Here is a 16,167-nt window from a genome sequence, read left to right on the forward strand (position 1 = left end):
GGACGGAGAGGAGGGATCCGTCTGGGCTGTAGAGAGGCAGAGGGCAGGGGGAATGGCGCTGGAGGCCTGGGCAGCGGCCGGCAGGTGGACATCCGTGTCACCAGCACGGAGAGGGAGCCCGGGCCTCCTGTCCCCTGAGCCTGCCCCTTCCGGCCTCCCCGCAGCTGAGGGATGCCGAGGTGGAGCGGGACGAGGAGCGCAAGCAGCGCACCCAGGCCGTGGCCGCCCGGAAAAAGCTGGAGGTCGAGCTGGAGGACTTGAAAGCCCAGAACGCGGCCGCCGCGCAGGGCAAGGAGGACGCGGTGAAGCAGCTTCGCAAGATGCAGGTAGGGGTGGGGCTGAAGCCACCTGCGAGCCGGGCCCGCTGTCGCTCCGCCCCCTGGGCCCCAGCGAGCCGCATCTTTGTAAGCACCCGCGCCCCAAGGGCTCGCTTGCTGCTTTTCATATGTTTTATTTCCTTTACTTAAAATGCTTGGGGTTTAGGTCCAATTTCTTCAGTTTATTTAATTTTTGACATGGAAATGCCTTAGGGTTCCTCCCCTAATGTGAAAGTCATAGCTGGTTGGTTTTGGTTTTTTTTGTTTGTTTGTTTTTTGTTTTTTTAATTCTTTTTTGGCGGACGCCTGGCTGGCTCGGTAGGTAAAACATGCGCCTCTGGATTTTGGGGTCGTGAGTTCGAGCCCCACGTTGGGAGTAGAGATTACTTAACTTTTTTTCATTCTTTTTTTTAATGACAACGGTGTGTTGGTGTACGTCCATCAGTTGTAACATCCCACTCAGGCGAGGGAGGCTGATGACCGGATTCCGTGCGTGTGTGGGCCAGGGGCTGTGTGGGCAATCTCCGTACCTTCTGCCTAGTGTTGTCCTGAACCTAATACTGCTCTAAAAAAGGAAAGTCTAATGTTTAAAAACTCCATTTTTTAAGTGTCCGATAAAGTGGGTGCCGGCCCCATGCAGCTTGGGCATCTAAGATGTGGTAGGACTGAAATCCAAATTACATGCTATATATGTTATTGTGCATATATATGTTATGTCATATGTTATATGTTATGATATATATATATATATATGTGCACAATTTTTATAGTGATTATGAATGGAAATAATAGGGGCGCCTGGGTGGCTCATTTGGTTGAGCCTCCAACTTCGACTCAGGTCATGATCTCACAGTTCAGGTCATGATATCACAGTTGGTGAGTTTGAGCCGGGCATCAGGCTCTCTGATGTCAACAAGGAGCCTGCTTTGGATCCTGTGTCCCCCTCTCTCTCTTCCTCCCTCTCTATCTCTCAAATTAAATAAATAAATAAATAAATAAATAAATAAACATTTAAAAAATTAATAAATAAATAAAAATTAATAAAATAAAATTGAATAAAAAATAATTGAAATAATAAATAGTTGAAATAAATAATGAAATTAGTAATGTATTAAATTTTGTAAATTTAATAATAATTAATAAGAAACAAATAAATAATTGAAATAAATAGAATAAAAATAAATTGAAAAAAATAAAAAATAAATTGAAGTAAATAATATTTTAGATATGTGAGGCTATGTAAAAATATAGTGTTCAACCTAATTTACCTACTTCTTTTTTGCCTTTTTAGTGTGACCATTAGACAAGGTAAAACGATGTATGTCTTCCCACTGGGCAGCACTGGGCTAGAAAGATCCCTCCCCCAAAAGTAAACCTGCCCAACCGTGTCTTCCCTGAGAGAAAAAGCCTGCAGTGAAAAGCTGCTATTGTCCAACAAGTAATAATATTAATGACAGCGATGGTAATTGTCCTGCTAGTTCCAAGCCCGGTGCTGTCTTCACTGTCCTCTCTGCACAGTAGGTTATTATTTGTATTATTTTTTAATGGCGGTGGACGTTTAGTTTGTGTTTTTTTTTCTTTAAGCGCCATGGAAGAAAGAATTCTTATACTGGCATCTTTACTCACTCAGTGGTGTGGTCGGGTAGCAAAGTGGCTGGAAGTGTAAACCCTGGGGCCATATGGCCCGGGTTCAAGTCCCGACTCTGCCACTTACCACCCTTGGCACGTTGCTGAACCTCTCTGTGCCTCAGTTGCCCCATATGTACACCGGCCAGGAAACGAGACCCCACCAGCTGGAGTTGTAGGATTAAGGGAGCCAGTGTGTACGTATAACAGGGCCTGGCCCACGGTAAGCGATCAGGAAGTGTGTGTCATCCTTCTTATCACCGCAGAGTCCAAATACAACACCCATTTCGGGCTTACTTAAATTTTTAAGGTACTACTTTTATTTATTTTTGAGAGAGCGAGAGGCAGAGCGCGAGCGGAGGAGGGGCACAGAGAGGCAGAGAGAGAGGGAGACACAGAATCTGAAACAGACGAAACGGACTCCAGGCGCCTAGCTGTCAGCATGGAGCCCAACGCGGGGCTCGAACTCAGGAACCGAGAGATCATGACTTGAGCCAGAGTGGAGGCTTAACCGACTGAGCCACCCAGGCGCCCCTAAGTTGTTACATTTTTAAACTGGAGGTTGCCGAAACCCCAGAGCAGGGGAGGGGCTGGCCCCGGGTCACACAGCGAGCCAGGGACTGGCTGCGGCGGCCCCGGGCGGCAGGGTTTTGTTCGCTCTCGGGAACCGAAGAGCCCCCGCAGGGCCGAGGCGACGTTAGGGGCTCCCGCATGAGTCACGACCAGGCGGCGCCCGCTCACTCGCTTCGTTCCGCCCAGGCCCAGATGAAGGAGCTGTGGCGGGAGGTGGAGGAGTCGCGCACTTCGCGGGAGGAAATCTTTGCCCAGAACCGGGAGAGTGAGAAGCGCCTCAAGGCGCTGGAGGCGGAGGTGCTGCGGCTGCAGGAGGTGAAGCCGGGATGGGCGTGGCCTGGGGTGGAGGCGGGGCGGTGAGGGTGGGCGGAGCCAACCGGCTAGGCCTCGTGGGGAGCTCTGGAGCCCTGGGAGGGTTCTGAGCAAAGCGGGCGGCCAGGTCTGCGCTGGTGCCATTAAGGAGATGGAGTGGAGGGGGGACATTGGAGGCAGAAAGTCTGGGGAGAGAGGACAAGGCCTGAGCTGGGACTGTGGGGACGCGGGGAAGAGAGAAAGCAGAGAGAATAGAGGGTCGACACGGACAGGGCTGTGGGTGATAAAGGGGCAGGGGAGGTAAGAAGGGACCTGGGGGTCAGGCCTGGTGCCTGGGGGCACCCGGAGGGGGAGCAGGTTGTGGCCGCGCTGAGGGGGAGGGGCCTGGGGACGGGAAGGGAGAGGTGGACAAGGGTCAGGGGCTCAGGAGACAGCTTTTAGGAGGCACCTGCCCGTGCACTGAAGTTCGTTCCAAGCTCGCCCAGGGATGGCATGTTCACCTGCAGGGAAAACATGTCCGGGAGCCTTGAGGTGTGAGGAGCAGGGAGGCCGGTGCCCAGATAGCAACCCCCCCCCCCCAATGCTGACCTCCACCCCTCTCTGTCCTCCCAGGAACTGGCCGCCTCAGATCGTGCCCGGCGGCAGGTCCAGCAGGAGCGGGACGAGATGGCAGACGAGGTGGCCAATGGCAGCCTTAGCAAGTGAGTGGCCCACAGTACTGTGGGGCAGGACGCCCTCCTCCCGGCGTCCTGCCCTCTCACCTCCCCCCTACCCGCCCCGCTCGCGTTCTCCCCAGGGCAGCCATTCTGGAGGAGAAGCGGCAGCTGGAGGGGCGCCTGGGGCAAATGGAAGAGGAACTCGAGGAGGAACAGAGCAACGCAGAGCTGCTGGGCGACCGCTACCGCAAGCTGCTCCTGCAGGTGACACAGCCCTGTCCCCCCGACGGCCCCGGGGCCCCACTGACCCGGGAGCGTCATCCCCAGTCCTTTCATTCGACGCAGAACGGAAAAGGAAATGTCTGGGTTGGGTTTTAGTAGTTGAATAGGAGTTCTCAAGGCGGGTAGGCGTCGATGAAGGGCTGGATCCCGAGAGTACTTACGTGGGTCGCTGCACTGCGACGTGGTCGCATCCACTGCGTGGACGTGGGTAAGGTGGCACGTGTGATAATACAAGTATCTTTGGTCCGGGAGGTGGGCGCCCGGGTGGCTCAGTCAGCTGAGCGTCTGACGCTTGATTTTGGCTCAGGTCATGATCCCAGGGTCTGGGGTCGAGCCCCCACATCGGGCTCCACGCTGAGCATGGAGCCTTCTTAAGATTCTGTCTCTCACGTGCAGTGTCTCTCTCTCTCTCTCTCTCAAACAAAAAAAAAAAAAAAAAAAAAAAAAAGGAAGTATCTTCAGTCCAGCAGAGAGATGGAGGGAGGGAGGGAGAGAACGCTGCAAGAATCAGAAGAAAGCATGTGGAAAAAGGGACATTTGGCTGGGGTTTTAAAGCATAAGTAGGAGCAAGGCAGCTAAGCAGACAGAAGCATATTTCCATTTGTAGATTTATTTATATATACTGTCTGAGGCTTCTGGAGGCTGAGGTCCTATTCTGGGTGATGCTGGGGACCTGGGGATGGCTCATTCCAGATCTCTGCCCTTAAGGACATCCTAGTCTGATGGAGGGGACAGACTCTCCCAATACAGAAATACAAGTGAAAATGCAGGAAGCACAAGACACTGTGAGGACTTAGAAGAGAATTCTGACCCCGCCTGGAGGCTGGGGGCTATCAGGGAAGACTTCCTGTTGGAGGAGATGTCTTAAGAGGTCATGCTGGAAGTTAAGAGTTTGCCAGGCAGACAGTGGAGGGATGGGATTTCCAAAGAGAGACCTGTGTCTCCATGACTTTGTGAATTTTTTTAAAATGCTTATTTATTTATTTTGAGAGAGGGAGAGAATCTCAAGCAGTCTCCGCACTGTCAGCGCAGAGCCCAGCACAGGGCTCAGTCCCACGAACCATGATTTCCTGACCTGAGCTAAAATCAAGAGTAGGACGCTTAACTGACTGAGCCACCCAGGCACCCCGATTATTTCATTGATTTTTTAAATGTTTATTTACTTTATTTATTTATTTATTTATTTTTAATTTAATTTTTTTTAACATTTGTTCATTTTTGAGAGACAGAGACAGAGTGTGAGTGGGGGAGGGGCAGAGAGAGAAGGAGACACAGAATCCGATACAGGCTCCAGGCTCTAGCTGTCAGCACAGAGCCCGATGCGGGGCTCGAGCCCACGGACTGTGAGATCATGACCTGAGCCGAAGTCGGACACTTAACTGACTGACCCACCTCGAGCTCCCCTATTTATTTATTTTTGAAAGAGAAAGAGCACGAGCAGGGGAGGGGCAGAGAGAGAGAGGGAGAGAGAGAGAGAGAGAGGGAGACACGGAATCTGAAGCAGGCTCCAGGGCTCCAAGCTGTCAGCACAGAGCCCGATGCGGGGCTCGAACCCACAGACTGTAAGATCACGCATGACCTGAGCTGAAGTCAGACACTTAACTGACTAAGCCACCAGAGCGCCCCTCATTAATTTTTTTAAAGATATTCTTTAAAAAAAAAAAATTTTTTTTTAATGTTTATTTATTTTTGAGAGAGACAGAGACAGAATGTGAGTGATTTAGGGGCAGAGAGACAGGGAGACACAGAATCCAAAGCAGGCTTCAGGCTCCGGCTAGCAGCACAGAGCCCGACGTGGGGCCTGAACCCATGAACTGTGAGATCATGACCTGAGCCGAAGCCGGATGCTTAACCGACTGAGCCACCCAGGCGCCCCATCCCCTCATTAATTTTTTTTTTTTAATTTTTTTTTTCAACGTTTATTTATTTTTGGGACAGAGAGAGACAGAGCATGAACGGGGGAGGGGCAGAGAGAGAGGGAGACACAGAATCGGAAACAGGCTCCAGGCTCTGAGCCATCAGCCCAGAGCCTGACGCGGGGCTCGAACTCAAGGACCGCGAGATCATGACCTGGCTGAAGTCGGACGTTTAACCGACTGCGCCACCCAGGCACCCCACCCCTCATTAATTTTTAAAAACACATTTTGAGACTTCTCAGGGGACATGCCCTGACACCGCTGGACATTCAGAGAAGAGCGAGACCCCAGCTTCAGCCCTTGGGGAGCACCTAGACCAGTAGGAGAGGCCGTCATACTCCAGGGTGATGATGTCACTTGTAGCGAAAGCCCAGTCACAAACAAGGCCCCACACTGTGGTCCCTGGCTACCTCAGACCTGGTCTCTAGCCTTTCCATCCCTGGTTGACTCTGCTCCAGCCACACCAGCCTCCTCACTATTTCTTGACTCTGCCAAGTGTATTCCTACCACAGGGCCTTTGCACCTGCTTTCCCCCTTCTTCCTGAGAGAAAGCTCTTACCCCAGACCATCCCATGTCTCATTCCCAGTAAGAGCCTTCCCTGACCATACTGTGTGAAACAGCCACCCTCTCACCCGCAACTCCCCTCCACTCTCTCTGCTTTGATCTCCTCCCTTTCCCTTATGACTACCTGAAACTATATTATATATTTACTTGCTTGTATGCTGTCCATCTCCCCAGCAGAATGTAAACACCTCGAGAGTAGGGCCTCTGTCTTTATTTATTTTTTTTTTAATTTTTAAAAAATCTTTATTTTTTTTTTGAGAGAGAGAGCGTGAGCAGGGGAGGAACAGAGAGGGGAGACACAGAATCCGAAGCAGGCTGCAGGCTCTGAGCTGTCAGCACAGAGCCTGATGTGGGGCTTGAACCCACGAACTGTGAGATCATGACCTGAACCGAAGTCAGACGCTCAACCAACTAAGCCACCCAGGCACACCCCCAGCCCACATCGTTGGCTGTTGTTGAAAAGGAGAACTTTATAAAAAATCAGAATAAAACTAGGGCGCCTGGGTGGCTCAGTCGGCTAAGCCTCCGCCTCTTAATTTTGGCTCAGGTCATGATCTCCCGGTTCATGGGATCGAGCCCCACGTCAGGCTCTGCACTGGCAGTGTGGACGGAGCCTGCTTGAGATTCTCTCTCTCTCTCTCTCTCTGCCCGTCCCCTGTGCATGCTTTCTCTCTCTCTCTCTCTCTCTCTCTCTTTGTCTGTCTCTAAGTAAATAAATAAACAAACATTTAACACATTTAAAAAATCAAAATGAAACTTAAAAGACGCCAAAAAAGGGATTTCCAAGAAAATTGCAAATATTGAAGACGGGCAAAGAAGACCCAACGTACGGTACTGAGAGTCCCCAAAGAAGACCCAAGCAGGGAGACAGAGCGAATAACCTCAGACCATAGTGCGAGAAAGTTTTCCTGAAACGATACAGCGGGAAGCGACATCCAGGAAGAGCACACCGAGTACCGGAGGACATCGACCCATCAAGACCGATACTGAGACCAATGCTACTAAAACTTGCGTGTGTCAGAGGCGGCAGAAATCCTTTAGGTGGCTAGGAAAACATGAGCAAGCAATCCACAAGGAAAAGGAAATTCGCCAGTCATCAGATTTTGGACAGCAAGACTTTGTGCTGCGAGAAAATGGAAGGACGTAGCTCAGATTCTCAGAGAATGATGAGGGCGCCTGGCGTCAGCGCCCGTCTTCACCTGGCCTCCGTGTCTTCTGTATGTGTCTGTGACTCCTCTCCTCTTCTCATGAGGACGCCAGTCGTATTGGGTTTTGGGCCCACCCTCATCCAGCATAACCTTATTTTAATTCAACTCATCGCAGCTCCAAAGGCTCTGTTTTCCAAAGAAGATCACATTCTGGGGGCGCTTGGGCGGCTCATTTGGCTAAGTGTCCAACCTTTGATCTCAGCTCAGGTCTTGATCTCACAGTTGTGTGAGCTCAGACCCTGCGTTGGGCTCTGCGAGAGGCATGGAGCCTGCTTGGGATTCTCTCTCCCTCTCTCTGCCCCTCCCGCACTCGTGCTGTCTCTAACCCTCTCAAAATAAGTCAACTTATAAAAAGGGGGGGGGGGCGCCCGGGTGGCTCCGTCGGTTAAGTGTCCAACTCGTTTGCCTTTAACTCGTAAAGCCGCATATTTGATCAGTTTCTGACTTTCCGCATCACCGTTTCATTTTCTGACAAGTTACAAAAAAGAGAGAGCATATGCTAATCACCGTGTTGATGTGTTCCCGTGAGGGCAAAGTGAAATAAGGCATGAATCAGACTGGATCTGACTCATTTCCTTCTCCCTGGTGCAGGACCTCACTCGGAATACGAGCTGAGTAAATAAACGGAAACTATTATTAGGGGCGCGTTTACAAATTCTCAATGTAGTAGCTACCATTTGTTCAGCTGGCGGTTCTTAAAATGACCCCAGAACATCACCCACATCAGAACCGCCCGAGGTGTTTGTTAAAAATGCAGATTCATGGACCCCACTCCTGATCTGCTCAAGCGGAGTTTTTGGAGGGTGGGACCCTGAAGTCTGCATCTTTTTTTTTTTTTTTTTTTACAAGCTCCCCAGATGATCCTGGTGCAAACAAAAGTGTGATAACCCTTGCAATAGACTCTTTCACAATCAGAGGTAGAGTTCATAGCATTGAAACAAGTTTGTGATAGTCTTGTGGACGTATTAAAATAGCAAAAAAACTACCCAAAACGTTAAAACCGGGGGCTGGCGCTGCTGTTGGCTGATCCGCCAATCAGGAAAAAGACGTGCTGACATCTCTTGTGTATTTAGTATGTACCAGGCTCTGTGCTGTGCACTTAACAGTTGTCGACTCATTTAACTGGGAGGTGCCTGAATTTACCTACCACCTTCTTCCAAGACGCCACCACGATAGTTCTGCTTTTGCCTCTACTACAGGTGGACTCGCTGACTACAGAGTTGTCAGCCGAGCGCAGTTTCTCAGCCAAGGCGGAGAGCGGGCGGCAGCAGCTGGAGCGACAGATCCAAGAGCTCCGGGGGCGCCTGGGTGAGGAGGACGCCGGGGCCCGGGCCCGCCAGAAGATGATCATTGCCGCCCTCGAGTCTAAACTGTCCCAGGCTGAGGAGCAGCTGGAGCAGGAGAGCAGGTAGGTGGGAGGGGAGGGCACGGCTGGAGGGTGATTCCCCACACTCTGGTCGTGAGACAGAGGAGAGCTGCGTTATAAGCACCTGGCTTAGAAACATCCAAAAGGCATCATATTATTTATGCTTGCTGATTTCCCATCTCACTTAGGATGCTTTGGGCTGTAAGTAACTGCACTGCGACTAAGAATGGATTTAAGTGGGGCCCGGGCGGCTCAGTCAGTTGAGCGTCCGACTTCAGCTCAGGTCACGATCGCACAGTTCATGGGTTTGAGCCCCGGGCTCACTGCTGTCAGCGCAGGGCCTGCTTTGCATCCTCTGTTTCCCTCTCTCTCTGCCCCTTCCCCGGTCATCCTCTCTCTCTCTCAAAAATAAACAGACGTTTAAAAAAAACCAATAAAATATATTGTTAAAAACAAAAGAATAGGAGTTAAGCAGTAATGTAGCAGTCAGCTCTAGCTGCATAACAAAGAAGCCTAAGCTTTACTGGTTTCAAACAGCTACCATTTATTATTTCTCATGAGCCTTTGGCTGGCTGATAGGTTCTGCTGATCTGAGTGCCGGGGTTTCATTCATGCGTCTTTAGCCAAGTCAGCTAGATGGATTTGCTGGTCTTGGATGAGCTCTCCTATGCCCAAGGCCTTGCCTGGGACAGCGAGGCCGACCCGTCTCTGCTCCAGGTTGGCCCAGGATCGTTCACATGGCAGAGGCAAGGTTCCAAGAGTGAGGGAAAGTGTTAATGCCTTCTTGGGGCCTAGACTCGGAACTGGGCCAGTGTCACTTCTGTTGCATCCCGTTACCATGGCAAGTCACGTGGCCGGCTCAGATTGAAGGGCGTGGAGAAATAGATTCTGTCTCTTGGCGAGAGAAGCTGTAAAGTTCTGTTGCAAAGGGTGTGGATACAGGAAGAGGTGAGAATTGAGGCCATTTCTGTCCCAGGCAGAGCAGCAGCCCTGGGGACTCATACAGGAGACATCCAGGGCATCTGGAGGAGGGTGACTGGTCCTAGAAGCCTGTGACTTAGGAGAGGGATGGAGAGGCAAGAGCCTTGAATGCCAGGCTGAGGAACTCTGTCCTGGGAAGATGCGGAGCCTTGGGGGCTGTGAGCCAGAGAGGGGGAGGGCCAGTGCTGGGTGTAGAAAGTCCCCCCTGGGGTCAAGTTGGGAGCAGACTAGAGAGAGACTGGGAGCTGAGAGGCCAGGGTGGAGGCTGGGGGATGGTCCAGGTGGAAGGAAATGAGGCCTGAGCTGGGGCCGGGGCCGTGAGGATGGACACGAGGAGGTGAAACAGCGTGAGAGGGGGGCAGAGGAATGGAACTGGGGACCGATATGCTGTTGTGGGTGTCAGGGGGAGAGTACAGGGTTTGGGGTAGGGTCCTGGTGCCTGGGGAGAATTGGGGGAACATGTTGAGTTCACTGGGGAGCGTGATGAATGTGAGAAGTCTCAGGACAGGCAGTGGGAACTGGCCCCAGACGCTCATGGGAGTTGTTCTTATCCAGGGACTCATGGGAGATGTAGTTTGGGGTCTCTGGGGAAGCCCCTCCCCCATTACATAGATGGAGACACTGAGGCTCAGAGGGTGTCGGTGACCTGCTCAAAGTCACCCCGGGAGCAAGGAGTGGCGGGGGATCTGTAGCTGGAGCCCCCACCCCCCCCACATCCCTTTCCACCGCTGGAGCCTCCCGCTCCCCCCACCCTGGGCCTGCCTCTCAGCACATCTGGGGCTGCCCGTCGCTAGGGGCCCGGTCACGCGGACTTCACCCTGGGGGTGATCCACGCAGGAAAGGGCAGATGCGCCGGGGCCACGGGGATGGGGGAGTTCGGGAGAGGGAAGGGGTGGGCTTTGGGGGGGGGGGTGAGGATGGCTCCGGCGTCTGGCCTGCAGATCTCGGTGGAGCAAGGGGAACCCAGAGGAGGAGCGGGACTGGGAGAAGGCGCTGAGCCCAGCGGGGAAGGGCGTGCAGGGTCTGGTGGGAGGCCGAGGCCGGGAGGCCGGGAGGCCGGGAGTGGATCCGGGCTGGAGCCCAGGAGACACATTTAAGAGACAAAAGGCTGTTGATGGGTGTGGAAACCTGGGGCGCAGATGAGCCTGTCCAGGGAAAGCGTGTGTGTGTGGGAAGGGGAGGAGGGGCCCCGGGGAGCCGAGAGGGAAGCTCTGGGCTTCCAGAATGTCCCATCAACACTAGGGACGGTAGAGAAGGGAGTTGAGAGAGAAAGGACAGGCTAGGCCAGGTGGGCGAGCACAAGTCTTGAGCTGAGGGCTGGAGGACAGAGAGGAAGGGACGAGACAGAGTTTGGAGGGGCAGTGTGACAGGGTTTGGGTACTGACAGGCTGGGCATGGGGCAAGGAGAGAAGGGGCGAGGACAGTGCCCTAGATCTGACCCGGGGACTGGTGGTCAGTGGGTCAGTTCCCTGAGAGGAGGCTGGGAGGAGGCGCTGTGGGGGATGGAGAATAGATAGAGGCATGGAGACACTTTCAGGAACACCCGGCAGCTTGGTACAAGTTCAGGACGAGATGCCCTGGAGTCGGGAGCCTGGGAGCCATGTCTGGCCTGCGTAGACCGTGGAAGCCACTTGGGGGTGGGAGAGAGGGAAGAGGCCGCTCCAAAAACAGGACGCGGCCACTGGACAAGGTCGAGGGGACAGAAGCCCCCGGGAGCCCCTCTCCTGATTGTCTCCTTCACACCTCTCTCCAGGGAGCGCATCCTCTCCGGCAAGCTGGTGCGCAGGGCTGAGAAGCGGCTTAAAGAGGTGGTGCTCCAGGTGGAGGAGGAGCGGAGGGTGGCCGACCAGCTCCGGGACCAGGTGAGCCGCTCACGTCTTTGGGGAGCAGTGGGAGGGGGCGGTTTCCACTGACAGAGAAATAGCACGTGTTGTCTGTGGAGGCAGTGAGTTCCCATCACAAGAAATAACGTGCAGGTGCCAGACTGGGACTGAGAGCAGACACCATCCTGGGGCTTGGTGCATCAGCAGAGAGCTGGAATCAGTGACTTTGCCATCTGTAAATTGTGGAATTTTTTTTTAAGTTTATTTATTTTGAGAGAGAGAGAGAGAGAGAGAGAGAGAGAGAGAGAGAGAATGAGAATCCCAAGCAGGTCTTACACTGTCAGCACAGAGCCTGACTCGGGGCTTGAACTCACGAACCATGAGATCATGACCCGAGCCAAAGTCAAGAGCCAGACTCTTAACCAACTGAACCACCGAGGCACCTCTGTAAAGTGTGGGAATCTAGGAAAGGTCCTGGTGGGGAGCTGAGACAGCCAGGGAGAAGGAAGAAGTTAAACCCTACCAAGAGGCTAGGCTGGAGCTGAACTAACGTGTAACGTTTATTGAGTTCTTCGTCTTTTTTTTTTTTTTGTAATGTTTATTCATTTTTGAGATACAGAGACAGAGCACAAGTTGGGGACGAGCAGAGAGAGATAGGGAGACACAGAATCTGAAGCAGGCTCCAGGCTCTGAGCTGTCGGCACAGAGCCTGATGCGAGGCTTGAACTCACGAACCACAAGATCATGACCTGAGCTGAAGTCAGATGCTTAACCAACTGAACCACCCAGGCTCCCCTATTGACTGCTTTCTATGTGACGGGCACTGTGCTACAGACATAACACGTGGTACAATTAGTTCTTATTGGAACCCTAGGTACTACTATTTTCCCTCTCATTCTGGTGAGAAAACTGAGACACAGAAAAGGGAAGTAAATTGTTCAGATTACTTAGCTAGTAAGAGATGGAGGCAGTCTGTGTTCTTAATTTAAAAAAAATTTTTTTAACATTTATTTATTTTTGAGAGACCGAGAGAGGCAGAGCATGAGCAGGGGAGGGGAGAGAGAGAGAGAGAGAGAGAGAGAGCGCGATACAGAATCCGAAGCAGGCTCCAGGCTCTGAGCTGTTTGTTAGCACTGAGCCCGACACAGGGCTCGAACTCGCGAACTGCGAGACCATGACCTGAGCCAAAGTCGGACGCTCAACCAACTGAGCCACCCAGGCGCCCCTGTTCTTAATTATTTATTGAGCAGTGACTGTGCCCCAAGTACTGTGCCACGTGTTTTTGTTTTTGTTTTGTTTTGTTTTTTAATACATGCTTACAGTCTCTCACCAGCCCCAATGCACAGGTGAGAAAATGGAAACTTTAAAAGGGGACATAGTTTCTACCAAAGTTATACAATTAGTAGAGACAGAGCCTGGACCAGATCCCAGATTTGTCTGGCTCTAGATAGAGTCGCTGTGCCCTTAAAAGCTCAGCTGCGTCTTATTTGCCATTCATTCCACAATTGTCGGGTATCCACTACTGTGCTTGGCATGGGAGATATGGCTGTGAAAGAGGAGAAGGTCCCTGCCCTCACAGACCTCACATTTGTAGCATAGGAAAATAAAGACACAAACCTATAATCAAGGAAAGATAATTACAGATGTGCCAAGGGCTATGAAGAAAAAAGTGAATGAAGAGAGGAGACATGGGGTTTAGGGAATATTCCCTAGATTGGGGGTGGTGGCGTAGGGCAGGAAATCCCTTCTAAGGAGGTGACATATGAATTGAGAACTGAGAGGACAGGAAGAGTCAGGCAGAGGGAACAGCAGGTACAAGGGCCCTGGGGTGTGGAAATAAGTTTGGTGAGTTTAGAGTGAAGAGCGGAGCAGTGTGGCTAGGGAGAAGAATGGAGCAGGAAGATTGAGTGATAAGAAATGAGGCCGGGGCACCTGGGTGGTTCAGTTAAGCGTCCAACTTCAGCTCAGGTCATGATCTTACTGTTCCTGAGTTTGAGCCCCAAATCGGGCTCTCTGCTGTCAGGATGGAGCCAACTTCAGATCCTCTCTCTCTCCCTCTCTCTCTGCCCCTTCCCTGCATGCCCTCTCTTTCAAAAACAAATAAACATTTAAAAAAGAAGAAGAAATGAGGCCAGAGGGATTGGTGAGAGGCAGATCATATGTGGCTTCCCCCTGGACAGGGTTTAGGGAGGGTCTTAGTGAAGATGATCTGACCAATGGGTTTATAAGAAGAAGACCCTGCAGGGCCTGGAATGCCAGACTGAGGGCCTGGGACCTTGTCCCAGCACCACTGGGGAGCCATGGGGGCGGGGGGAGGGGGGCTTTGAGCAGGGGAGGGACAGGGTCAGCTCTGGACATAGAAAGACCCCTCTGAGACCACATGGGGGGACAGTCTCACATTTGAAGTTGGGGTAGAGGCTGGCAAGAGGATCTAAAACAAAACGAAGCATGAACAGAAGGCAAGCGCAGGGCAGAGTCGGGGGTGGGGTGGGGCAGGAGGGATGCGGCCCAGAGCCGAGGGAGTGGGTGAGGCCGACACCCCCCGCCCCCGGACTTGACCTGGACCTCTGCTTCCACCAAGGTGGAGAAGGGCAACCTTCGGGTGAAACAGCTAAAGCGACAGCTGGAGGAAGCCGAGGAGGAGGCGTCCCGGGCGCAGGCGGTCCGCCGGCGGCTGCAGCACGAGCTGGAAGATGTCACAGAGTCCTCGGAGGCCATGAACCGCGAGTTGAACGCGCTGAGGAACCGGCTCCGGTAGGGTCACCTGCACCTGCGCACCGTCACTCCATAAGCCCCGCCCCCATCGCTCTCTCTGCCCCTCCCCCCCATTGTATTCTTTCTCCCGTAGCTCCCGCTCACTTTTCCCCTGCTCCCCTCAATTAACCGCCGTCTCTCGGTCTCTCGCCCCCCCTGCAGACGCGGCCCCCTCACCCTCACCACCCGCAAGGTGCGCCAGGTCTTCCGACTGGAGGAGGGCGTGCCATTGGAGGAGGAGATGGAGGAGGAGGAGGCCGGGTCTGGGCCGCCACCCCCGGAGCCTGACGAGCCCCCGGCGGCGCCCCAGCCCCAGTGACCCCGCCCTGCCCCCAGCTTTGACCCCTCCCTCCCTGGCCCCTGGTCCCTCGGGGCGCCTGTCCCGGGAACCCAACCTCTGGCTTCTTGCACTTTGAAAATGGTGCCAGCCTTTGGCACTATAGCACTTACCAACCCCATGTGAGGGGGCAGGGGCTGAGACCCATGGACCCCTAAACACAGGGGAGCAGGGGAGCAGGGCAACGTGGAGGAGGGCTTTCGCTTGGAAGGAAATCCGGGAGCAGTTAGCAAGCTGTGGCCCCATAGGGCTCCCCTCCCTCCTTAAGTTGTTAATGATCTTTATAAGCGAGGGAGCATGGCTCCCCTGTCCTCGGAAGCCAGGGTTCCCATTCCCCTCCCCCTCTCTCCCCCCTCTTCCCCTCCTCCTCTCCACTCTCCACTGACCCCGGAACTTCTGAGCGACAGCAGCCGGAGCCCCAGGTCTCCACCAACCTTTGACCCTTGCAGAGGGGCGGGAGAAGGGAACCCCCCCATCACCCCCTCTCCTCCCCCATGTGTTCCGCCCCCCCCCCCCCCTTTCTGGTTGCTCTTGTGTGATCACAATTAGGTTTGGAGTTTCCTGTGGGGGCTGGAGGAGGCCCCATATCCTCCCAGCCTCCAGGCTCTGGCAGAAATAAACTCCCACCCCAACTGGACCCCCTTGGCGCTGTGTGTTCCTTCCGGGGGATCTCTGATGGGGCGGGGGAAGTCACAGGCTTCTTCAGCTGCTGGGACAGCCGTCCAGAACCAGCAGGTGGGGCTGTCAGCTGGTTCTCACAGCTGACAGTGTTGGCAGCCTCCTGTGTACCGGCGTTTCATGTGAAGTAACTCATTTCAGCCCCCTTTCCGCGTATTGCCTCCATTGTACAGATGGGGAAACGGAGGCTGAGCCGTGACGTGCCTTGCTTCAAGCCTCCCAGTGAGTAGCTGGCAGAAGGGATGCTGCGCTCTGGCTGACCCTCAAGTCTTTGCAAAGCAGTGACAGAGTGACCGTGGAGCCATCTGTGGAGTAGCGGTCATTTGCGTAGCTGTGCTAAACAGGGGAGCTCGCCTCCACCTAGAGCACAACCCCTAGAGGTAGGAATGATTCCTTTGCTTTCCGGCGCCTAGAACAGTGCCTGGCATGGGGTTGGGATTCGTGTATTTGCTGAATGAACAGATCACCCCCTCCTGCCCTTTTAGGGTGGTGGAAACAGCCCAGAGAGGTTGAGAGACTGCCCAGGAACACACAGCTACTGAGAACTTGAACCCACAGTCTGGCTTCAGAGTAGGCAATATGGGGCATGTGGTCCTCAGCCCCTAACCTCTTATTGGAGACCCAGCTCCACTCCTCTCCTAGGGTCTTGCTACCCTCACCTAGGAGCTCATCTAAAACCAGGTGTCGTTCACAGTTTCCAGTTAGGGGTGTGGATCCTATTTTACCGTCAGGGAAAAGGCAGGCACTACCCCCCGCCCCCCCTCCCAAGTCAC

The 16,167-nt window shown here is 53.3% G+C and overlaps 1 protein-coding gene across 2 annotated transcripts in view; it reads left to right on the top strand.

The window, feature by feature from the left end:
* MYH14 (myosin heavy chain 14) overlaps positions 1–15,353 on the top strand; it is a 91,893-nt gene extending 76,540 nt beyond the window's left edge. For both annotated transcript variants that reach the window (XM_030299282.1, XM_030299283.1), the window contains 8 exons: positions 165–326; positions 2,703–2,831; positions 3,441–3,529; positions 3,625–3,748; positions 8,655–8,863; positions 11,556–11,664; positions 14,207–14,379; positions 14,542–15,353. In XM_030299282.1, coding sequence (XP_030155142.1) covers positions 165–326; positions 2,703–2,831; positions 3,441–3,529; positions 3,625–3,748; positions 8,655–8,863; positions 11,556–11,664; positions 14,207–14,379; positions 14,542–14,698 — 1,152 coding nt within the window. In that variant the 3' untranslated portion in view covers positions 14,699–15,353. The remainder of the gene's footprint in view (positions 1–164; positions 327–2,702; positions 2,832–3,440; positions 3,530–3,624; positions 3,749–8,654; positions 8,864–11,555; positions 11,665–14,206; positions 14,380–14,541) is intronic.
* The last annotated feature ends 814 nt before the right edge of the window (positions 15,354–16,167 follow it).

The sequence above is a fragment of the Lynx canadensis genome, chromosome E2 (genome assembly GCF_007474595.2).
Source record: "Lynx canadensis isolate LIC74 chromosome E2, mLynCan4.pri.v2, whole genome shotgun sequence".
Taxonomy (NCBI): domain Eukaryota; kingdom Metazoa; phylum Chordata; class Mammalia; order Carnivora; family Felidae; genus Lynx; species Lynx canadensis.